The 24945-nt window shown below is 38.2% G+C and overlaps 3 protein-coding genes across 7 annotated transcripts in view; 1 reads left to right on the top strand and 2 right to left on the bottom strand.

Moving 5' to 3' along the window:
- Window positions 1–131: 131 nt before the first annotated feature.
- ARMT1 (acidic residue methyltransferase 1) lies at window positions 132–16670 on the bottom strand. 2 transcript variants are annotated; one of them, XM_037819552.1, is made up of 6 exons: window positions 16198–16670; window positions 15039–15069; window positions 14245–14350; window positions 11650–11894; window positions 6836–7001; window positions 132–1921 (listed from the first exon to the last, which is right to left on the bottom strand). In XM_037819552.1, exons 1-6 carry the CDS (start codon window positions 16259–16261, stop codon window positions 1154–1156), a joined length of 1380 nt encoding a protein of 459 aa, XP_037675480.1. In that variant the 5' UTR covers window positions 16262–16670; the 3' UTR covers window positions 132–1153. The 2 variants fall into 2 exon arrangements, with proteins under 2 accessions (XP_037675480.1, XP_037675489.1); XM_037819561.1 differs by lacking the exon at window positions 15039–15069 and having other exon boundaries at window positions 133–1921; window positions 16565–16670.
- Window positions 16671–16831: 161 nt separating this feature from the next.
- The window catches only part of RMND1 (required for meiotic nuclear division 1 homolog), a 54439-nt gene continuing 46325 nt past the window's right edge, over window positions 16832–24945 (top strand). For 2 of the 4 annotated variants that reach the window (XM_037819531.1, XM_037819523.1), the window contains exon 1: window positions 16838–17071. The gene's annotated coding sequence lies outside the window, so the exon portion shown is untranslated. Of the gene's footprint in view, window positions 17072–24945 lie in introns of all 4 variants that reach the window. The other 2 variants (XM_037819539.1, XM_037819515.1) reach the window with 2 other exon arrangements.
- Window positions 24277–24843, bottom strand: LOC119528224 (small ubiquitin-related modifier 2-like). The gene is made up of 3 exons (XM_037828853.1): window positions 24822–24843; window positions 24415–24579; window positions 24277–24353 (listed from the first exon to the last, which is right to left on the bottom strand). The coding sequence occupies exons 1-3, from the start codon at window positions 24841–24843 to the stop codon at window positions 24277–24279; spliced, it is 264 nt and encodes an 87-aa protein (XP_037684781.1).

Below are 24945 nucleotides of genomic sequence, written 5' to 3'. Positions count from 1 at the left end.
TAAACATCCTATAATTTGAAAGTATATCAAAGTAAAAAGTTTAAAATTTAAAAAAAAGAGAAAAAAGGAACTGCTTTTGACATCATCTATAATGCACAACATGAGTTTCTTGATCATATAGACCTCATTTTTAATCTTTCATTCTTGACTTTCCACCAATGGAAATATAAAACCAAGAAGATTTTCAGTACAATTCATTTATTATTCTAATGCAAGAAAACATTTCCAGGCTTATTTCCAATTTCAATTTGAAAACAAACTGACCTCTATAATCTTAAATATCTGTGGCGATCACCAACAAATGTGTAAGAATATAAAAAAGTTAATTAACTTGGTAGTATTCCAAATTCAATGCACAAGAATCTTTTCTATCTAACACATTTTTAAAAACTGCAGTGCAAATAAAAATCTGTTCATTGAAAACACTTGTGAAAAGTAATATATTTCAATTGATTATGGGTATTATACATAGAATGTAAAAATATTACATTTCTCCAAATAGCATTCATTTCATTCTGTTTTATTTTGTGCTTCCTACCATCCATCCACAAGCCAATCAAAACACAAATGCATGGAAACAAAACAATCTATTATTTTAAATTAAATAGAATTCAAGAAGAACAAAAGTTAGAATTAACTTATGAGGTAAGTTTTACTTTCAAGAGTAAACATCACGGTTGTAAGAAATGCTTCTTTTTACAAAGTCATTAAAATATATATTTTCATGGAACCCTTATTTCAGGAGCCCCAAATCAAGTTAATAAAATTCCATGCTTCCTAGAATGTTAAATATCATGCAGTAAAGTATTAAAGAAAAAAATAGGGTTAACTAAGAATTCACATATTTTTTTGCCTTCTACCCAATTAAAAATAAGTTCATTAAGGTCATTTGAAATGATGTGTTTATTCTGAAATGTTACTAAAACTTTAACATAAATGTAAATATCTGTAACTAACTTAAACCATCCATCCCCAAACAATGTATTGGCAAAATGTTCAAATAAAGGAATCATCCAGAGAGTATGTAGCACTGAGGAGCTAAGCTTCCCAGAGCTAAGAGAGTAGGCCAAGTGATGGAATTCACACACTTCTTGTCTGGGGAGGAAAAGTGAGTATCACATCTTTCTCCAAAACTGAGATTTCTTAAACTGAGTCAACATGGACCATCAAACTGAAATATGCCATATTTCCCACTGGTCAGCCAGCCAGGCTCGGAGGCCGCGAGCTGCTCACCTTGCCCAGTCTGCAGGCCCACCTGAACCTCAGCCTTTAACGTCCTCACACTGCAGAGAGGGGCAGGATGGAAGCCGTTCAGAGCCTGGTGAAATGGAATGGTAAACTCCCACTTTCTGTCGCCTGTCAACTTCCTATAATTCAAATCACCCTTGAATAAAATTAAATTGGCCTTTTGCAGTTCAGCATATAAGTCAGGGGCAACCTGAGACATTGCAGAGTATTCATGAGGTAGAGTCCAAAAGATATGATCCTGGTACACCCATCTACCTGTTCTGATATAGTTTTCCCAGTCAGCCCCACACTTGGACATGCACTTATGGTTAGACTGTTTCATTTGTGCAATTAACCACTTAAAATCATGGATAGTAGTATCAGAAACAAACCATGGGATAGTTTTTCCATAAAAATGGATCTCAGCAGCCAGTTTAGAGGACAGTAAGAAGTCAACTAATACTAAATCTGTAACAAGTTCAAACCCAGAATTATCCAAAACAACATCCACTCTAACCATTGATGTTTTTTCTCTGGTTTTCTTGCAATTGCTAAGCAATGACCAAAGATGTTCCATGTCATCCACTAAAATGAAAGGTTTTAGGTCTTCCAGAGAATTTATTATATTGTTCTTCTGAGCACTAGTCTCCCCTCCTGATAAAGACAGATCACACTTATTTCCCCACAGTGAAATCTGAAAAACAAAAATACAAAACATTCACCCCTCTTTTGAATAACCAACAAAAACCCTGTTATGCATGGTGCGGGAATGAAGGGAAATGGTTGCTAAAAATATTCATAAAATTATTTCCACAAAGCACTTAATATATAATGTACACTAAATCCTAGTGAAGAACCCACTAAAAATCTATTAGAACTATTAAATGAGTTCAGAAAGGTTGCAGCATACAAGAACAATATGCAAAAATTAACAGTATTTCTATACATTTCCAACGAACCATCTGAAAATGAAATTAAGAAAACAATTCCATACTCAATAGCATCAAAAGAGTAAAGCACGTTAGAATAAATTTTTTAAGGAAGCCTGAAATTTATACTCTGAAAACTACAAAATATTGTTGAAAGAAATTTTAAAAAGAACTAAATAAATGGAAAAACATTCCATGTCCATGGATTAGAAGACTTAACATTATTAAGATGGCAATACTCCTCAAACTGCTTGACACGTTCAATGCAGATCAGAATCCCAGCTTTGTACAAATTGGGAAGCTCATTCTAAAATTCATAGGGAATTTCTAGGGGCCTAGAATAGCAGAAAAAATCCTGAAAACAAAAAGAATAAAGTAGGAGGGCTGACACCAACTTCAAAACTTACTACAGAGCAAAGGTAATCAAGACAGTGTGGTATCAGTACAAGGACAGACGTACACGCCAATCGAATAGAACTGAGATATCAGAAATAAACTCATACATTTATGGTCAATTGATTTTTGACAAGGACGACAAAACTACTCAATGGGGAAAAAATAATCAACAAATGGTGCTAGTACAACCAGATAGCCACATACAAAAGAATGAAGTTGGACCCTTACCTCACACCATTTACAAAAAAATTAACTCAAAATGGATCACAGACTTAAATGTAATAACAAATACTATAAAGTGCTGAGAAGAAAACACAGGGGTATATACTTGTGACCCTGGGCATGGTAAAAGATTTTCAGATATGATACTAAAAGCATGAGCAGCAAAAGAAAAAAAACAGATAAATCAGACTTCATCAAATTTGAAAATACTTGTATTAACAGACATCATCAAAAAGGTGAAAAACAACCCACAGAATGGAAGAAGTATTTGTAAATCATAAATCTGATAAGAGACTTGTATCCAGAATTTATAAAGAACTCCTACAACTAACACAAAGATAAAAAAAAAAAAAAAAAATTAAAAAATTAAAACAATTTAAAATAGGCAAAGGATCTGAATAGACATTTCACCAAAGAAGATCTACAAATGGCCAATAAGCACATGAAAAGATGCTCCACATCACTGGTCATCAAGGAAATGCAAATCAAAACCACAGTGAGATCCACTTCACATCTACTAGAGTGGCTAAAACTTTAAATCTCAGGTAAGGGTCAGTGAGGATGTGCAGAATTTAAAACCCTCATACACTGCAGACAGGAATGTAAAAATGGTCCAGCCATTTTAAAATACAGTCTGGCAGTTTTTCAAATGATTCAAGTTGGAGTTACTATATGACCCACCAATTCCACTTCCACTCCTAGCTATAAACCTAAGAGAAATGAAAACACATGACCATGTAGAAAGTTGTATACAAATTTTAATAGTGCCATTATCCACAATAGCTAAAAGGTGGACATAATTTAAATATCCATCAACAAATGAATGGATAAACAAAATAAATGTGGTATATCTATATAATGGAAATTATTTGGCCATAAAAAGGAATGAAGTTGCTATGTGCTACAACATGGTTGAACCTTGAAAATATTATGTTATGTTAAAGTAGCCAATGAGAAAAGATCACATACTACATGATTCCACTCATATGAAAATCCAAAATAGGTAAATCTATAGAGACAGAGAATAAGTTAGTGGTTTTTTAGGACCAGAAAGGGTGGGGAAAGATGGCAGAGGGAGGAGAGAAATGCTAGCTAAAGGATACAGGTTTTTTCTTGAGGTGATGAAAATGTTCTAGAGTTGAGTATGGTAACGATGGATGCACATAAATATGAATATACTAAAAACCACTGAAACGTATACTTTAAATGGGAAAATTGTATGGTAGGTGAATTATATCTCAAAGCTATTGAAAAATAATAAAATATTTTTTAAATAAGAAAAAAAAAAACATGAAAGTTTACAAGGTCACAATTTTGATGAAAAAACATATGATGGTCTATGTGATGGCATTCCCCAGATGAGATTAGGTTTCCTGTTGACCTCTTGTACATTTCCTTCATCCCATTTATAGTTTGTAATTACATATTTATTTGTCCAATTAGTTTGTCTATAGTCCCTCAAGATTACAAGTTCTATGACAGCAAGGATTGTTCTGTTTTCTTCACTTTCACATGCCCAGTACCTACAACAGTGCCTGATACAGTGGGCACGGAAATATTTTGCATGGACAGCAATAAAGGGCAAACTAAAACCCCTTCAGGCTTTATATTAGCCGGTTGCTTATTGTGAGCATTAGCAGGAGGCAACTTGGGCTTCCTCTCCTTGGGAGCAAAGTAGCAGTTTGGGGAAGTTTGCCAAATTAGGTAAAAGAAAATTGATTTATATTCATTTTTCTTTGCAATTTATTATACTCATGGGCCAAGGTTCATATTCATCCAAGAAGACTATTCCCTGAAAGGATGGGCTAGCTGGGGGTAAAGAGCTGGCATGCTCATTTTCTTTCCTTTTCCGTAATTCCAAGCTAAGCATAAAGGACAGTTCAGAGGGAAAAGCAACTAGGTTCATTAGTTACAATACCCAATCTTCCAAACTCAAATACACTTTTACCTCTTAATCTTTCAGCTTACTCTGCTCGCCCTTAACATTTCATCAGGACTTTGTCATGCACCACAGTCCGTCAGCAAATTCTGAAGCCTCTACTTGCTAACTACATCCAGAATCTGACCACATCTTACCACATGCTACCAACTTGTTCCAAACCACCAACATTCCTTACACATACCCTGTTTCCACCCTGCCCTCTTCAGTCTATTCTCAGAAGTAATCCCTGAAATAAGCATATATTATTCCTCTGCTCAAAACCTTTAATAGCTTCCCCTATTAAAAAGTCTTCACTTAGAGAAAGCAACGTCTATACTTTTGCTTACAACACCCTGGGTGCCTCTTCCACCTGCTCAGCTTTCATCTCCTTTCTTACAGCATCCCCTGGCACCTCAGACCTCGGCAAGAACACCCCATCCCCAGGTAAACCCATGACTCTCTCCACCTCCTTCAGGCTTTCCCTTGAGTCACCCTCTCAGCAGGCCTTTCCCTGGCAGCCCCAATGGACAACCATAACCCCAACCCTCTCGCCCCAACATTTTCAACTCCCCTTCCCTACTTTATTTCCCTTCAGAGCACTTTCTAATGAAAGGGATACTGCTATGCGCTATACATTTTCAAAGAGTTCTGACCCCAATAATGTATTTTAAATTTTAGAATGTGCTTTGAACGAGAATAAACCTAACTTAAGACAAAATAGATGCAGAAACATAGTAAAACAGTATTAAAAAGTCTGCCTGGCCATGCCTGGCCACCTAAGTATCATCACCTGATGACAATAATAGCATTACAGGTCCAGGCTGTGAGTGCCACACTTCTCGTGCCTCTAGTTCAATTCTCACAGTAAATTATGAGGAATAGTTTGTCCTCCTCACTTACAGACAAGGAAACTGAATCCAGAGAAATGAACTTGCCCCAGGTCCAACTACAAATGAACAGAGCCAGGCATCATGCCCACGGCAGGCTGGGGCTAGATGAAATCACTGTGCAGTTTTCTCTCAGGCATGGCAGAGACCAAGGAAGTTAGGGGACTCCTGTGTTACTAAAACCATTTCCAGACAGAGAAGAAGACACAGAAGTTGAGGAAGAAAGTCACAGAAACAGAAAGGAAGCCACTGAAGCCAGAAGCCAAAAGCAATGCAACCCTGGTGAGAAGGGAGAGACCAGCAGACACTGCCATGCGCCTTACCATGTGGCAGAGGAGGTAAGGATCACCAGCAGCCTTTCTTCAGGAAGGAGGACATTGGTAAGAGATGATGCATTAGATTGGGAAAGGGCTACAGCACTATGGAAGAGGGAAAGACAGAGACGTGAAGGAAAGGACAGAGAAGCCTGAAGGGGTGTAAGTAGTGATAAGACATACTGAAGATAAGGGAAAGAGAATTCCTACTAAAAAAGGAGCAGCTGTCCGCCAGTGAGACAGCTTGGCTGGTGGAAAACACTCTGACTACCCAACTGAAGTTTGCAACTCAAGACCACTGATATTAATGAGTTCCACACTGAAGATAAAGTGGTGAACAAGACAGGACTCCTGACCTCATGGAACTTACCAGTCTACTGAGGACAGATTCCTTATTAGAAAGAATTTAATATTTAGAATTGCAGATCAGCTCCAAGAGACAAGTAAAAGCTTTTATTGACTAAGTGATGATTAATGTGAGAATTGAAGAATGTCCTTGACAAATTATTTCAAGGTTCTGAACCACATGTGTATCACAAAAATGACAGTGCTTATTTTCAGTACAGGTTTTGGATTAAGAATGAAGATGTATGTTATATAACACACCTAAACATTAGAAGCATAATTTAATCTTCCTCCATTCATTCTCAATTGATTACTAAAAGGTCCTTAAAATGGAAAAAATAAAAATAAAAATAAAAATAAAATAAAAAAATAAAAATAAAATCATTTCCAGTTGGACTAGAATAGATTTCAAAACTGGTTTTTAAAGATAAATGAATTTTCATCTCAAGTAACACCACTACTAAAAAGATAAAAAAAAAGAATCAGTTATAACCTAAATGACAATACACACATTTTGTTGTTAACTGTGTGCCCAGTTTCCAAAAAACTGTTTAAATAAACAAATATATATACTCTTCAGATAGTCATATTTACCTGCAGAAGTTTTAAAAACTCATTTTTCAGTTGATTTTCATCTAGGTCTTCAAGAGTGCTCAACAATTCTTGCAGGTAAGTACACAAAGCAATGATAGATTCCTGTGACTCAAAGAAACTTTGGTCTTTTGATTCTTTAAATACATCAAAGTCATCGATTGGTGGACTAAAGTAGGAGAAAAAAATAAATGAAAACATAAGAGAAAAATGTAATTGAAGTGCTGATATAACCCTGTACTTATATATTTTGGTAACTGTAATTTAAAGGAAAGAGAACAATACCATCCAGTCTCAATATTTAATGGTTATGGACAATAAACATACCACTAAACATGCTAGCATGATAGTCAAATTACACAAGAATAAATCCTCCAAACTCATCTGAATTATTTGTCAAACATTCCCTAATCAAATATTTTACTGAAAGAATTAAGTAACTATTGTGACTATGTCCACGTAAACCTTCCAGGGCAAAAGAAGGGGAAGGAGAAACAAAATTTCAAGATAAATGCTTTAGTTCAACAAACATTTTTTGAGCACTTAATGTGGCAGGGTTCCAAGTAATAAACACATGGATATAAAAAGAATATTGCAATGCAATGCAGAAAATGCTAACCATCAAACATAGAGTATTATGGGAACACAACAAGAATTTGAAATAATTCAGACGACATGAGTGTTAATTTTATTATAGTGACAAATTTAGAAGAATTACGTGTACTTTTTTTTTTTTTTGGTCAATTTTTAATCCCAGATTGACTCAGACCACAGGTAAAACATGTGCCATGGCTACATCTTCATGCATTACCAAGAAGGTATAAATACTAATATAATGGTCTTTTACAGAATCAAATATAAAAGACATTCAAGTGATCGGATCTTCCAAATTAGCTACTCTTCCAATGGGCCACCTACATTAAAGTAAAAAACTATATAATACTGAAGTAATGGGATTTATTTTAAAAAACAACAAAATACCAGAATGTATAGCTCCAAATGATTGCTACCCCCTTCAGTCACCTTGGGAAGCTACCCTCTCCTCATTTTCCATGGATGCTGCCATTGCACAAAGTGCTCTGAAATTCCTCTTTTGGAACTCTCTTCAGAGCCTGCGGCACATTACTGACAGTCCTCAGTAGTAGCCTATCTTCCTCCTTTGGAGTTAATTTATTTTTGGAAACAGCCCAAAGTCACTCAGGGCCTTTTCAGTTGAATGAGGGGTGTGATCAAATTGACTAAAACATTTTGGGCAAAAATGAGGAATGATTGAAAAACAATGAGCACAATTTTCTTTTAGAGGCTTGTAAACTGGCTCTGAAAGAATTCACAGATGTTTTTTAGCAATGGCAGCACTGCTGAAGCGAGTCCGTCTCTCAAGGTGCCTTAAAAGGGCAAAAATTAATCAGGTGCATAGGTTCCAGTGTAGCTCAGGGACCTGATTCCACCCATCACCACAACCTAAGAGTAGTTTTTACATTTTTCAATAGTTGAAATCAAATCAAAAGGAGTATTTTGTGACGGGAAATTCAAATTTCAGTGTCCCTCCATGAACTCTGATTGGAACACAGCGATGCTCATTCGTTTAGGTGCTGTCTGTGGCGTCTTTCGTGCAACGGCAGCAGAGCTGAGAAATTGTGACAGAGACGACTGGTCCGTAAAACCTAAAATATTTACTATCTGGCCCCTTACAGAAAAAATTTGCTGACTCCTGTTCTGGTGTTTTAATAACAAGTCAGTCATTAGTTTAAAGTCACACCTCATATTAAGGGAGAACCTTTATTCCTCAAACTTAAGAGTAAATTCACGTAACTACATATACCATTTCTGATTTAAAAATGTTTGCTATTTTAGAATCTAAGCTGTATAATGTGCATCTACTACAACCCAGTGATTCTTTCCTAGGCATATATCCCCAAAATATATGTGGGCATCCACATATGTTCACCAAAACCATGTGGTGAACCATGTGTTAGAATGTTTACAGCAGTGCTCTTTATAACTACAAATTGGAAACTACTAAAATATCCATCAATAATGCAATAGGTAAATTAGACTGTGAAATACTCGTACAATGCAATGAAAACAAATGATGTATAATTATATGCTTTGGTACGGACACATCTCACTAACATAATGTTGAGTGAAAGAAGTCAGGCACAAAACTAGATACTGTATAATTTCATTTAAACTAAAGTTTAAAGTCAGTAAAGCTAATACAAGTCAGGATAGTGACTATCCTTGAAGGGTGGTGATGGTGGTGACTGGATTGGGACATAAGGGGGGCTTCTGAGGCACCAGTGATTTTCTGCTTCTGGATCTGGGCACCGGGTAACATGAGTGTGTTCTTGTAAAACTGTATTCAACTGTACACTTAAGACATATGCATTTCTCTATATGTATATTACACTTTCATAAAATGTTTTACAAGTCTGCTATTTTCTCTGTACTCTTAATTTTTAATATCTGAAATATATTTACTTAATATATTTAAATTTCACATATGGCTAAAACATTTAAACTTGTAAACTATTCAACTGTTTAATTCTATAAAAAAACAAAACAAATATCCTGACAAAGAAAATTAGCATTATGTCTCAGAATAGGAAGCAAAATCACCATAACATGTCTTAAAGCTAATGTGTGCTTGAGGATCCTGTAAAAGTAGGAAGACCCTTGCTTGTTCACTTTAAAGAGGTTAGAAACCCCCTACAAGGACCCTGACAAATTGGACATTTAAAAATGACTTCACCAATGCTCCCACTATAGGATAGCTCTTCCCTTTACTGATCTAAAACCTACCTGAGTTTTAGTATAAGAGAAAACAAATCCCCAGTCAATGCCTCCATGAAGCCTCCTTCCCTGTATACAGCACTCATCTCTGTGTGAGACATGGGCAGATCAGGATGAGCTCTGGGCTGACTGCCTGTATCAAGAGGGATCAAGAGAACAGAATCTGTGATCCCTTGCAACTCCCCAAGGACAGAAGGAAGTTTCTAGGGTGGGAGGTGTGTTAGTCAGGGTTCTCTAGGGAAAGAGAACCAAAAGGAGGTATCTCTAAATATGAGATTCCCACACAACTGTGGGAATGAATGAGTCCAAATTCCATAGGGCAGGCCATGACTGGAAACTCCAATGAAGGTCCTCAGTGAACTACCCAGGAAAGGCTAGCTAGCCCAAGAATAAATGAATATTCTTTCTTCTCCCTTAAAAGTCTTCAAGATTGTATTAAATCCAACTGATTGAACATGTTCAAAAAATAGATTGGGGTGATGAATACACAACTATATGACGGTACTGTGAACAGTTGATGGTACACCATGGATTGTATGACATGAATACATCGCAATAAAACTGAATTTAAAACAAACAAACAAATCCCCAGAACTCCAAATAACTGCCACAAAAATCAATTTGGGAGGGATCCACATCCATGCCTGACATTCTAGCCTCCCAGCCCTTTGAACTTCAAGCTAAGCTTTGCCTCTGTTCCTCTGAACAACCAGTTCTCTGGACCAGTGGATTTAATCCAGGCTGCAAAGTAGAATCTGCCTGAGGCACCTAAAGAAAAACTGATGCCCAGATTCCACCCTCCAGACTGATTAAAATGATCAGTATTTATTTTAAGATATTTTTAAAGTTGTATTTTAAAAAAAAAAAAAACTCACCCTTTTCCCAACCGGGCTGTTCCTGTGTAGCCAGGTTTGTGAAGTTCCACCCTGGATTTTTATTATGTGAACCCAACTTCACTTTGAAAATCCACCTTAGAAACAGCATTCCTTTTGCCTCACCCACTTCCAAACTTTCAAATTACAAACCTGATCAGGGTGCCACCCAGTCCTTCAACCCTTCAGCAGCTTTGAATAATACCACAGGTACTTTCCAAAATTATGAACCCATCACCCAGAATGTCTGACTGCTCTTAAGTCCTTGACAGGCACCCAAATCTAACTCCTACTTGTGGGTAGGCTGATGAGGGCTCTGATCTGGGTTAACACAGACCAGGGCTCCAATTCTGGCTCTCCAGCTTCTAAAGATTAAGACAGAAAAAGTTCACGAATAAATAGGTTCAATGTTATGCATGTTTTCCCAAATAATTTTTTTATTTTATTTTTTGGACTGGTTGATTGATCACTTTAGGTTATTCTATCCTATGTTTAGAAACAGACACCAAAGGATAGCTCTTACTCAGCAAACCTATATTTTTGGAACATGTAAGCTAAAAGGACAATATACTTTACCTTTTCTTTTGCTGTATAAATCCAGTTCTATACCAGTATTTAAGGAAAAAGCAAACTAATATAAACAAGCCTATAGAAAGTTATTTTGGAACCCATGTTTAACTTTTAGAGTCTTTTTCTAATCTAGTCATTTAAAAAAAGGTTAAACCTTCATTAAGATAATGCATAGAACAATACAATGATTCACTACTCTGATGATCTTTATGCCCAATTCTGATATATTATCTATTTTGATAAATAAAACATGCTTACTTTGTTCCATCTTGATTTTTTATATATGTAATTATTTCAAATTAACATTTTTGCTCAGTAAGTTCATTTTACTATAGAAGAAAAATAAGCTATTAAGCCTTTAAAATAATTTGTAACTAGTTCATACTTCAGATTTCAATCTTATGTTTATCTAGGCAAGTAGGTTTTAATTGCCAAGTATCTGCTATATTGATAAGATTTGCCAAAATGTCCAACTGTGCCCTTAGTATTTGCTGAACTGACCTGAATTCAGTCTTCCACTGGTTGTTTATACAATAAGCATAAATTATCTAAATATTAGCTATTTGATGGTTATAGACTTACCTCTGGATAACTGCTTCATGAATTCTACGATACATGTAGCATTCTACAAACAACCATGGTGAGAGAAACCACCTTGGTTTTCCATCCCTTTCATTTAAAAGACTCTGCTGATATTCTAGGTACTGATTCCATATGTCAGTATCAACAAATTTCTCAACCAAGGGGATAATTGGTTTATCTGTTTGTAATTCATTCCGTAATTTAGAAAGAAGAGAAATAGCTTTCTTTTCAGCTTCCAGGCCTTTCTGGGGAAATATGAAAAAAAATTATAAACATCTAAATAATTCCTCTAGGTGACACATTTTTTTTATGGACCTAAACTGAAGAAGGAAAAAAAAAATACCATGGTTTAAAACTATATTTTATGTCTTTCACAAACTTTCATAAACAGTTAAATTTAGAATTCTAAAGTTGAAAATCAAAGATCCTGCCTTATCTACACCCCCTACCCCCCTTTTTTTTAAAGTTTCATCTTATGAGTGAGAATTCTTGCCTTTCCTATCCTCAGGTGAGATGACCGCTACTGCTAAGAGAAAGGAACAACCCACCAGATCTCCATGTCTTTCTTGCTTCCAACTGTATCAATCTTTTACCATGGACACTACCCGAAAAGGAATTCTGGCCTTCCTGAGGTTTCTCTTGGCAGCTTAGAGGATGTTTGCAATTCCTTTTTCTCCACGGAGTGTCAGGTAGATGAGATGCCCTAACAGTTAAGGTGCTACAGTGTCATCTCACCTAACAGGCCAGTTGGAGACGGACAAATGATATGGGGTCAGAATAAAGCGAAAATGACACTGTCCCTTTGGTTTTACACCACCAAGAGTCTTGCTCCATTTAAAAAAAAAAAAACAAAAGAAAAATTAAGCCTATTAAGACACATATAGAATACGATACAGGAAATAAACATTAAGCCTAACTGAACATTTAATCATCATTACAATATTGGTACTAGGGAATTTAGTCCCTTTCAATTTTTGCTTTTTAAGTGGAATCTCTTTTGATGCTAAAATGAAAGGCTGAAGTTTAGATATTCCGTAGGTTCAGAAATAAAGGGGAAAAAGTTATTAAAAAGTTATAGGTGCTAAGCCCGAGAAGAGACTCCTAACATAGATGACTCTCGAGTCAGTACTTTCCCCACCACAAATCCCTACCTTGAATTATTTAACCTCAACTGATTATTTAACTATAAATTACAAAAACTGAGATTTATTTGGGAGTATAAGCATTCTCTGTTAAAGAAGCAAATACCTATGAGGGCTAATGGACTCACATTTATGTCAGTGTCAGCTTGTTAACTTGCTTCGATTAAATTCAAACATTTACTGAACCCAAGTACAAGAGCACATGGGGCCTCAGGTACAAGAGGCAGAAAAAAAGGAAAGAGAAAGGGTACCAAAGGGAGACTTTACTTACATCAACGTTTTATTAGGCTTGGAGAGTATGAAATGGAGTGAGCAGGGTGGGGGGACAACAGACCCTTTTTATTCTCACTCTTGCCTATGACTGGACATAATCATGTTGACGTGACGAAGACCATGTAGGTGAAGAAGCAATACAGTAAGACTTGATTCATTACTAAATTTTGGAATTCTCCAGTCAATATTCAGAAGTATTAACGCAATTTGTTGAAATGTGTGTGACCAAATGCTCAAGTTAACTACCCACATTTTGCCAAATGATGCTTGTGTGATAAATGCGTGCATTCATCAATGCAAAAGCATGTCTGTGTGACGAACAATGGAACATTCATCAACACAAGTGTCAAGGTCCAGGATAAGCTGCACCTCAGGAATGAAGACCAATAAGAGACACCTGTATTATGTCAGGATTTGTGTCAAAGATGTTATTATAAAAGAAGTGAAGGAAATAAGACATTGAGCTCAAATTGCCCATGTGCTGCCTTGCTCTATTTCAATTTAGCTAAGAACAAATGACCACCATTTCTCTAAATATTTGTTGTAAAGTGTTAACATGAGCTGGTGTATGCATGGTTTTTTACAGTGAAATGTGTAACAGAAAGATTACTGGATTTGGAAGTTTGAAGGTCTGTATTTACAATAGTTCTCAGGATTTTTCCTCATTTCTTAATTGAATGAATGCACCAAGTGATTTCTAAGGTCCTTTTCTGCTCTAAGACCTAGGGAGTCTTTCAAATCTTTAAATCAGCATAATGTGCCAATCATCATTCACATCAGTCTTCATCTTTGAATCGTGCAAAGCAGCCTGAGCCTCCAGCACTCAGACCTCAAATTAGTAATAAATATGGCAATTCAGCTAAATTTGAAATTTAAGAAGTTTTTCCTAAGCAAGTCCACAGCCTAATCACAATTTATTAACATTGTATATATTAGAAAATGTGTCCTTGAGGTCCAAATAACTGACAGGATAAATTGTTGGAACCCAATTCTTTTGTAAATTGGAGACTGGCTGTTCCACCCTTTACTACTGCATGATTGTACTTCTCATTTCAATACATTACATGCAAAATAGATAAATATGTATTCATTTTAACATGAAAATGAAAACCTTCAATAAAATAGCTTATTGTGCTTCTATTAAGGAGTTAACAAAAATTAGTTAAAACACAACTCTTACCTCACCATGTTTCTCAAAAAATTCACTTTTGTGTCGATGCAATGTATCAATAACCTTAGTTAAGATCTGTGGTATTCTGTCTTTAATCGTAAGATATGCAAATGATCTAGAAGAGAGTCACACACAGTGTATTAGTAGCATTAACACTAGAAGAGTACCATCTTTTAGTTTCTAGAAATTAAATATAATTTAAATTTAAATTCCTTTCATATGATTTGTAAGAGACCAGTAAATGTCCATTATTATATTAAGACTTGGGGACATCTGAAAACTTCTCTGGTATCATCGAAGCTAAGCAGTCTTTGTGCCTCTAACCCTAAATTATCCCCTAGTCTATTTAGTCATTGTTATGTTCCCCATTACATATAATTTTTTTTTCCCTGAATCAGAAACTACAATGTGACAGGATAGAAAAAGGACTAGCTTAGAAATCAAATCAGGCTCTAGTCCAAGGTCTAGTAAGTAAGCACTACTAATTATTTACTAAAGTGACTTCACCTACTTAGAGGTAAATGAGGCAATAAATGTAAAACTGCCTTAAAAACATTCATATGCTAGAAGAACACAAAGAATTGAAAATACTTTGAACTCATTTTTCTTTTTTCTGTCTACATCTTAATTCTTATTCAATCTTAATTTTCAAAAATTTTGCCTTCTCTACCTGTTCAGTGATGCCTGCCATCCTATTCTGCCCCACAAAAAATGAATGCATGGTATCTCAATCTCCCAACCAAAAAATTAGAGATTTTCTAAAAACATCAAAGAATGAAGAGAAAAAAAATGATTTCACTTGCCTAAAAAATAACAATCTTCTTGATTTTAGACCTACAAAAACCAATATTTACAGATGATCATTTTATATAATGAATTAGATTTTTAAGGAAATGCATACATTTGATTCAGTTAGGGAATAAATAAGTTTCATTAGGTGGTGAAATTCTGCAGTTTTTAAATATAGAGCACAGAACTTAGTTGATCCATTCATTTGTATCTTCAGATAGTCAGAAAAAAGTAAAACCAAGAAAGCTGAAAAAATAATTTTGAAAAAGAATAGCTCTGCCCAAATCACTTCTTATAACTTTAATTTTTGGTCATCATGTTTCTAAAAATTCCAATTTTTAAAATATTGGGTTTTACAGTATTTCCTCAAAAGGTTTCCTCAAATGACAGCTATAAAAATTTAAGAAACAAAATTACAAAAGCAAACATCTGATTTTGTAGTGCTTTAAGTATCCTAAAATAGTTATTAGATTTTAATATGCATAATAACTACTCTGAACAAATTCAATTTTTTAAATAATCACTACTAATTCTCTTGGGAGCAAGGGCACTATCCTTGAAGGTTGAGGAAGGGAAGAATTTAAACCAATTGACATTCAAATTTTCCAAGGCACCAGATCCAGAGGTGACAATCCTTTGCGGTTTGGACTTGAATTGGAAATTATTACTAATTTTTAACTTGTAAATTTCCTCAGCCAGAAGTCTGCATCTATGGAATAAGGTCCAGAGCCAGGACTAAGATGTGGTAGAAGAATAACTTAGAGCACAAAATTTAGAGGTTCTCTGCATTCGCACCACTAGGAGAGTGAGTGCCTCCTTAAATTTTGGGTCCTAGGCGCCTCTCTCGCCTCACCCTAGTTGTGGCCCAGTAAGGACATTTCTTTGAAGTGTCCTTATTTTGGGAATATTTGGGAGTAAGGACCTATCTCAAATATAAATTTGGCCATTCATGCAAATGGATGTTATGTTAATTTTACGGTCAACCACAACTTGACCTGAACTCTTTAACATGATGTCTTAAAAAACTCCAAAAAACTAATTTTTTAACTGTGAGACTATGAATTCAATAAATTAAACATTTCCTCGATATATCTGAGATTCCCAACTTCTTTTACTGAGAATTTACCACCCACACACCCCAAATGCGTTTAAGGCAAGTAAATAAAATATTACGAAAGCCATGCTGTGCAACAGCCCGTAAGGGGAAGGAAGGGGGATAAAGTCTCAAGAAAGGCATGCGGTCCAATACAGATTCCTATTTAAGCCCTTTATAACGCCGGAACCGGATAAGTGGAGGGTTTGGCAGTCCGTTGCGGTGCAGTCGGGGCAGAAGCCCAGGGGTCGCCGCCAGCTGGTGAGTCCAGACCAAGCCGCGGCCGCGGAGCTCACACACTGCCCGGGGCCTCGCTCTCGCCTCCACCGGCATCCGCGAACCCGAGGGGCGGCCCTGGGAACCGGGCGGCCGGCGGGGCGCATCCCCATAGGTTACCGACAGGCCCCGTACGACCTAGGAGTGACTGGAGTGGAAGAGCAGACGAACCCTACGTCCTGGCCTGAGAGAGACTTCGGGAGCCCCGCCATCTTTCCGCGCTCCCGACCCCACCACGCTGGGCTCGCCAGCCGCAGCCAGAGTGGCGGTCCTAATATGTAGGAGGAGCCGAGAAAGTTAAAAAAAAAAAAAAAAAAAATCTTGAATGAAGAAACTTTATTCTGCGCCCTAGGAAACCGGACAACGGCGAACCCGAGAAGGCGGAGACTTCCGGGGACGAAGGCGGAACCTGGCAGTGCACGGAAGGCGTAGCAGGCGCGGACCTCTAGGTCTCAGGGACTCCGGAACGGAAGAGGTCGCGGCGGCGAGCGTCACGTGGCCTGGAGGTCACGTGGCCGGGGCGGCTCGCTCTCCGCGGGGTCGGCACTTCTTTGCGCCTGCGCGACGGCGGGCGCTGGGAGGGCGCGCTTGTGGGCGTGGTCTTGGCTCAGGTTGTGGGCGGCTGTGCTGCGCCTCGGCTGCGGGCACTGCGCTTCCATCTTCTCTCCCGGCGAAGAGGTTAGTGCGCTACCTTTCTCTAGCCACTTGTTTGGTCTCGGCCAGAGCTCTCCGCCTTGGATCCCGGCTGCCCTCACCCTCTCGCGTCGCAGGTGTCTCCGGGATTTCTCTGACCCCTTCCTCTTCCACTGATCTTTGGTCGACTTAGCTGGAAGCAAAAAGCACCTACTCAGTAAACGCTCATTGAACCCTTTTTCGAGCCAGGGTCTAGCGGTAATTGCAAATTTAAATAAAATAGTTATGAGTTTAAGGAACTTGATAGCATGCTCCTAAATATGAATACCACTTATCCATTGAATCCTTGCCTAGTTAATAACATTTTCTTCATCAGTATTTTTGTTCTTTGTAAGTTGAACATGTGCCAATTGCTGGGCAGGTGCCTTGTCTTTCATTCAAAAAATATCAATTAAGTGTTTACCTCTGTGCTAGGCGCTATTAGAGTCAACGGAACAAAACAGACCAAAAATCCCAGTCTTGAATGATCTTACATTCCAGCGGGGGAGAGAGACAAAAATCTCTATTCTGTCCTTTTCATTTTTTTCCCCCTTATCATTTGTCATCGTCCAATATACATTTTACTTATTTACCATGTTTATTGTCTGTCACCCCCAATATAATTTTAGGCTCAAAAGAGAGGAATTTTCATGTTTTTTATTTTCACCTGCAACTAGGACAGTGCCTCTTTAGCACACATTGGGAACTCAGGTGGTATTTGTTGTATATGTTAATAAATCAAAAATACAAGGTGGGCGAGTGATGCTAAATGCAGTGGAGAAATATAGAGTGGAAGAAGGAAGAGAGTGAGTGCCGGTTGTGCAGTTTAATTGAAGTGGTTGTGGAAGATTCACTATGTAGGAGACATTGGCACAAAGACCTGAAGGAAGTGAGACAGAGTGAGCTTTACAGACACCTGAGAGAAGAGCATGAGACTCAGTAAGTGCAGAGATCCAGAGGCCAGAGTGGCTGGAGCAAATGATCAAGAGAGAGCGAGCTTTGGGGGATGTCAGTGTTAATAAAAGGCCAGATATGGTAGGGCCATGTAGGAGGTTGCTAAGAGCTTTAGCTTTTTTTGTGAGATTTGGGACCATTGTTAAGTTTTGAGTAGAGGAAAGATGTGATCTGACTTAAATTTTTACAGGATCATTTTAGTGGCTGTGTTGGAAAGAATCTGTTGGAGGCCAAGCAGAGAAGCAGGGAGACCAGTTAGGAGGCTACTCCAGTAATCCCTGCGAAAGGTAGTGACATGGACAAGGGAGGTAGCAGTATTGGCAGTGAGGACTAGGGCTCCCGTTTGCTAAAGCTGCTGTTATGTAAAATATTGGAAATGGATTGGCTTTTATAAAGGGGTTTTATTAGGCTACAAATTCACAGTTCTAAGGCATCAACAAGAGGATACCTTTACTGAAGGAAGACTGACGGCGTGTGGAACACCTCTGTCAGCTGGCATCTGCTGTACCTTGGCTCCCCAGTTCTGTTCAAAATGGCTTTCTCCTAAATGTCTCTGGGCTTCTGATTCTCTTAGCTTCTCTCTCTCAGTTCCTTTGCGTCCTTGCTTATTATCCCAGGATGTTTCTCTATAAGCATCTGTGGGTCTTCTTTTAGCTTCTCCGGGACAAACTCTGGGCTTCATCTCTTAGCTTAGCATCTCCAAACGTCTTTCTGTCAGATGCATCTCCAAGCATCTGAGTCTGTGTCCAGTCTTAGCTTCTGCCAGGGGCAACCTCTGGATTACCTATCTTAGCTTATTTCTGAAATGTCTCTCTCTGCTTCTCTGAGTTCCTTCTCTCCGTGAGCTCTCTTATAGGACTCCAGTGATCTACTTAAGACCCACCCAGAATGGGTAGGGTCACACCGCCATGGAAATGATCTAATCAGAAGATCTCAGCTACACTTGGGTGGGTCACATCTCCTTGGAAGCAACCTAATCAAAAGGTCCCATCCTAATCAAAACACTAATAGGTCTGCCTCCACAAGATTGCATAAAGAACATGGGTTTTGTGGGGGACATAATAGATTCAAATCTGCACAATTAGTCAGAATAAAGCCAATGGTATTTGCTGGCAGCTTGAGGAATGAAGAGTCAAGGCTGACTAGTTTTTTGGCTTTACCAGATATAAGGATATAATTGCTATTTTATGAACAGGGAAGACTAGGTTTTTGTAGGAAGAATTCAGAAGTTTTGTTCTGAGCGTGTTACACTTATGTGCTATTAGAGTGGTTTAATGATAAATATTTGATATTCATCACTGTGTAGGTGATATGTAAAACCATGAGGTTGGATGAGATCACCAGGAACCTGAGAATAGAGCAGAAAAGAGGTCCAAAGACTAAGCCCTGGTATTCTCCATTCTTACTAGGATAGGGAGTCAACCAAAAGACAGCAGGTGCAACCAATGAGATAGGAGGAAACTGAGCAGTGTGTTAACCCTAGAAGCCAAGTGAAGGTGTTTCAGGGAGAGTAGCATGATTAACACTGTATCTCGTGTCAAGTAAGATGAAGACTGAGAAATTTGCAGGTTATTACTGACCTTGACTAGTGGGTTTTTGTGAAATGTTAGGGATAGAAGCCTGATTAAAGCAGGTTAGAAAGAAATTGGAGAATAATTGCAAACAGTGAGTAAAACTCCTTTTAAAAAAGTTTTATTGGAAAGGCGCTCAGAGAAAAAGGTGTGGCATATGAAGAGAAAATGGGGTCAGGAGAAAATTTTTTTTTTTTTTAAGATGGAAGAAGTTATAGCATACTGTATGCCAATAAGGATGTTCCAGTAAAAAGGGAAAAATAAATGGCATGGGAGAGAGAATAGCTCAGTCTGTTCCTGTGGTAGGCAGGGGGTATGAGATTCGGTGTATAGATAGAAGACTTCGTTCCAGATAGGATCATGGACAGCTCATCTGTAGTAGCAGAAGGATGGCAAAGTGCATGGGCACAGACACAATGGGTGAGCAGCTAGCTGGTGGTGACAGCTTGTGAGAATTCTCTTCTGATTGTTTCTATTTTACAGTGACAGAGGAAGCAAAGTCATTGAGAACGAGAAAGGAGGAGGCATTGAAGGTTTGAGAAGGGAGAGAGAGTAGAATGTAGTAGGAAAATGTAGTAAGCGTGTTGAGCAGCACAAAAGGCCCACCTGAGATTGGTAGTCATGACAATAAAGTGAGACCAGACAGCATGGTTAGTTGGTCAGTCTTCTCTAGCCATGTTCACCCACAGGAGTACAGGCACAAATCAGGCCAAGTTATAATAAATATATTATGGCTGAGGTTTTGGTAAATGGGTATCTAGAAGAGAGAGGGGTATAAAACAGAGGGAGTAAGGGAAGGGAGAGTGAAAGGGTAGTTGGATCAGTGAATTGTGAGTCCTGTTGGGGTTGAAGAATTGTTGGAATCGGGCAGTAGAAGGAGTGAGCTGAAAAGATAGGTGAGTGGGGAAAATGCTTGAAATTGAGGTTATGAGGGCTGGCAGTAATTGGTGATGACAAGGTGTAGAGCACAACTATGCAATGGAAACTTAATGTAAAGCCACATACGTAATTTTAAATGTTCTAGAAGCCAAATAGGTGAAATTAGTCTGAATATAATGTATTTTATTTAACTTATATGTCCAAAAAATTATCATATCAAGGAGTAATCAATAAAGAATTATTGAGATATTTTACATTTTTGTGTGTGTGTGTGTGTCTCCTAAGTCTCAGTTTGCACTAGGATAAGATGTCTGATGTGGTCAGTGATCAACCCTGGTACACCAGTATTTCAAAGAAAGAAAGAGCCTTTATTGCAGTTGCACAAGACAAGGAGAAACACGAGGTTAATACCACAGATCTTTCCCTGCTGAATTGGGGAAACTTTGGATTTTTATGAAATTCAAACAAAGGGAGGCGGTGATAGTGACATTGGGACATTGGGGGACAGTAATTGATATGTTCAATTGGAAATGTGTAAGTGTGGCTACTTCAAAAGGCTAACATATGTCAAGGCTGGCAATTATTTGTTAATTCTTAAAACTCGGTGTTCTAGTTTGCTAATGCTGCCAGAATGCAAAACACCAGAGATGGATCTGCTTTTATAAAGGGGGTTTATTTGGTTACACAGTTATAGTCTTAGGCCATAAAGTGTCCAAGGAAACACATCAGCAATCAAGTACCTTCACTGGAGGATGGCCAATGGTGTCTGGAAAACCTCTATTTGCTGGGAAGGCACGTGTCTTGTGTCTGCTCCAAAGTTCTGGTTTCAAAATGGCTTTCTCCCAGGACATTCCTCTCTAGGCTGCAGTTCCTCAAAAATGTCACTCTTAGTTGCTCTTGGGGTGTTTGTCCTCTCTTAGCTTCTCTGGAGCAAGAGTCTGCTTTCAGCGGTCGTCTTCAAACTGTCTCTCATCTGCAGCTACTTTCTCAGCTTCTGTGCATTCTTCAAAGTGTCCCTCTTGGCTGTAGCTCCTCTTCAGAATGTCACTCTCAGCTGCACTGAATTTCTTGTTTGTCAGCTCATTTATATGGCTCCAGTGATTTAATGTAGACCCGCCTTGAATGGGTGGGGTAACACCATCATGGAAATTATCCAATTAGAGTCATCACCCACAGTTGGGTGGGGCGCATCTCCATGCAAACAACCCAATCCAAATGTTCCAACTTAATCCCCACTAATATGTCTGCCCCACAAGATTGCATCAAAGAATATGGCTTTTTCTGGGGGACATAATACATTCAAACCAGCACACTCGATTTCACTAGCCACATTGCAAGTGCTCAGTAGCCATATGTGGCTGGTGGCTATTGCGTTGTACAGTTCGGAGCAAATGACTATGGAGAGATCCATGGGGGAAAGAGGGTTAAGAAATTTAGGAGACCAAGGTATTGGAAGATCATCCACCACCGATCTACATGAATATAGAAACCATCAAAAATTGCAACAAAGATAATGTGGGGAGTATGGAAAGTCAGTGCCAGAAATGTTACATAATGCTGTTGGGGTAATTCAAAATCTGTTATACTTTTTACCTTTAAGTTTACTTGGTCTCATTAAAATTTTACTTTTCTGTAATGTGTTCTGGTTTGTAACAAAGCCTAAAGAGATTTTGCATGTGTTGGACACCGTAAGTGCTACACCTCAGTCTTCTTTCTCAGCCAAGAGAGAAAAAAGACGCATTCTTGCTTTTCCCATGGCTTTTATATTCTTAGTAATAATGCTTCTTGTAGCTCCACATTAAGGCAGTCTTTAGAGTTGGAGACAAAGAATTTCCTAGAAGAGAATGAAAGAATCAGGTCTGCGTTCACAAATTCCTAAAAATCTTTACAAGTAAAACCCACTGGTTTAACTGGCAAGGAATGGTTCTCATTAAAGGGAAACTAAATAGCTAATTGGATTAGAACCAGATACAGAATAAAAGCTTTTGAAGATACTTTGATAGCAAGCAACAGCAGGTTCTACCCCCTAAAGTACCTGGGCCACTCATCCTTGTCCTTTGGGTTCTTAAGGAAGGCAATATAGTGAGTGAGTAAGATTACCCCTATGGTCTTTGGAATTTGAAAAAGCCTGGGTTCAGGTTACATCTCTACAACTTGCTAACTGAGCAATTAGGCTCTGTAAGCCTCAGTTTCCTCATCTGTAAACTGCCTGGCAGGGTTATTGTGAGGTGAAGCACAGCACTTGCTGTGTCGAAGACACTCAGAAGCTTTTAAGTGTGAGACGAGATCAAATGTATATTTAAGAAATTTGGCTTTGGTGACAACATGGAGGAGAGACTGAGAGACTAAGATGTTACTTACTGTCTCCACCTACCTCTAGAGACTCTTTAGTGTGGTTCACAGACCTTTTGGTGATCTGCCCCTGGCTCCTTTGCAGTCTTTTGCTCCTGCAACTCACTCCTACCACCCCAAAGTTGCACCTGGTTTGTCAGATAAATAATAATACATGCCTGGGCTGTTTGCCGATCCCTCTGCCTTTTCAAGACTCAGTTTAAATGTCTCCTCTGTGAATGGGCCCCACCCACCCCTCACACCCACAGGTTCCCTTCACTGGGCTCCAGAGCAATTTGTATATGTCTCTGTTTTGGTATTTATCACATTATTCTATTTCCCTGCTAGATTGTAGACTCTGAGATCATCAGTTCATACTTGTATCTCCAGCACTGAACACATTTTTTTAAGAATTATTATTATTGATTGCCTACTTAAAAAAAAAAATTACTGTGGTTATATAAACCTACTCTTTTTGTTTCCGTTTTAAACAAGAAGTTTGTTTGAACAATATGATGCTCGACTTGAAGGGAAGACTATCTAGGATTCATTTCTTTTAGGATAATTAGTCCTGCTTAAAGATTGTAACAGCTAGCTACATACAAAAAACGTTGTAAAATTGCCCTTAATTTTATAGTGATATAAAATTCTCCAATCAAACAAAGTATGGAAGGATTTTTTATGTTGTTGGTTTTGTTAAACAGTGAGAGCAAAATAACATACTGGCTTATAAAGCTAAGAGCTGAATGAGCCTGCCTCTTGTGGAGAAAAGGGTTACTTTTATAGAACCAGCATTTTCCCCAATCTCATCTCCAGTTGATGTTGGCCACTCTGGTGGACATTCTTATGTACTACATAGATAACACCTCTTAGGTTTTAATGTATTGGAATAGCTAGAAGTAAATACCTGAAACTATCAAATTCCAACCCAGTAGTCTGGACTCCTGAAGACGATTGTATAACAATTTAGATTACAAGGGGTGACAGTGTGATTGTAAAAACCTTGTGGATCTCACTCCCTTTATCCAGTGTATGGATGGATGAGTAGAAAAATGGGACAAAAACTAAGTGAAAAATAGGATGGAGGGATGATTTGGGTGTTCTTTTTTACTTTTATTTTTTACTCTGATTCTCATTCTTTCTGGTGTAAGGAAAATGTTCAAAAATAGATTGGGGTGATGAATGTACAACTATATGATGGTACTGTGAACAGTTGATTGTACACCATGGATGATTGTATGGTATGTGAATATATCTCAATAAAACTGAATTTAATTAAAAAAACAAAACAAAACAATGTGCTTGTGCACCTACATCAGTTACATAAAGGAATGGGAAAGAGGACAATGAAAGAATAGAGAAAAACTATACTGTAGTAGTCAGGATGCAGTGGAACCAAACTGCGGTTTTACTGATTGGAAATGTATTCCTGGTCCGTAGGAACAGAGTTCTGGAGTGAAGTAGCAAGCTTCCTTTTTAGTAGACACCTCTGGACTGCAGCTGGAACACATCAACTGTATCTTCTTCCTCCATTTCCAACTGTACAGATGTATCTGTGTCATTGATTGACTGCCTGGCAAGTAAATTGGAATCTGATCTGCTCCATGGACAAACCCTGTTGTTCACAGTGGGCTCTCCTTAGTTTACTAAGTGGTATATTCCTGTTATTCTTAAACTGCACCACAGAACTATCCTGCCCCTCCACCCACAAGTTAATATGATCATTGTTCTCAATCTTGGCTCCTTCTTTGTGTTTTTCACCAGCCAAGGCAAGAGCCGCTTCACAAAAGAGGTATCAAATCTACATTGAATTAGCACACAGCAGCACCAGGAGTGTCAGAAGAAGGAGGTGGCAGTGATCTGTAAACCTACTATTAAATAACAAGTGTTTCGTACTGTAAATAAGGGGGAAATTATCTATAAAGATTGTTTCCTTTGTCCAGAATGTGTGTGTGCGTACTTGTGTGTGTGTGAGATGTCTCTTACCCCCACGCCTATGCCCAGCCCCAACCTGCAAACACCTTCCCCTTCAAGAAGGGTCATTCAGAACAGGGCAAGCTCCCTGTGTGCTTCCTCAGCATCTGTTCTAGAGCTCTGTGCAAGGCCGCTTGCGCTGGGCTAGAAGGAGCAGTTGAATGCCTGCCT

The sequence above is a fragment of the Choloepus didactylus genome, chromosome 2, assembly GCF_015220235.1.
Source record: "Choloepus didactylus isolate mChoDid1 chromosome 2, mChoDid1.pri, whole genome shotgun sequence".
Lineage (NCBI taxonomy): Eukaryota > Metazoa > Chordata > Mammalia > Pilosa > Megalonychidae > Choloepus > Choloepus didactylus.
The sequence above is the reverse complement of the archived record's forward strand: the minus strand, read 5'-3'. Positions and strand labels throughout refer to the sequence as shown.

Bases quoted from the DNA above. Each gene is read 5' to 3' on its own strand.
- ARMT1 (XM_037819552.1), bottom strand. From the start codon at position 16,261: ATGCCTTTCTTGAGACTTTATCCCCCTTCCTTCCCCTTACGGGCTGTT. The intron at 15,070-16,197 runs GTAATATTTTAT...TGGTTTTTGTAG, and splicing joins TGTTGCACAGCATGGCTTTC to GTCTAAAATCAAGAAGATTG. The intron at 14,351-15,038 runs GCAAGTGAAATC...ACTCTCTTCTAG, and splicing joins AGAAGATTGTTATTTTTTAG to ATCATTTGCATATCTTACGA.
- LOC119528224 (XM_037828853.1), bottom strand. From the start codon at position 24,843: ATGACCCTTCTTGAAGGGGAAG. The intron at 24,580-24,821 runs GTGTTTGCAGGT...TCTTTTGTGAAG, and splicing joins GACCCTTCTTGAAGGGGAAG to CGGCTCTTGCCTTGGCTGGT. The intron at 24,354-24,414 runs GTTTGTCCATGG...TCAATGACACAG, and splicing joins AGCCCACTGTGAACAACAGG to ATACATCTGTACAGTTGGAA.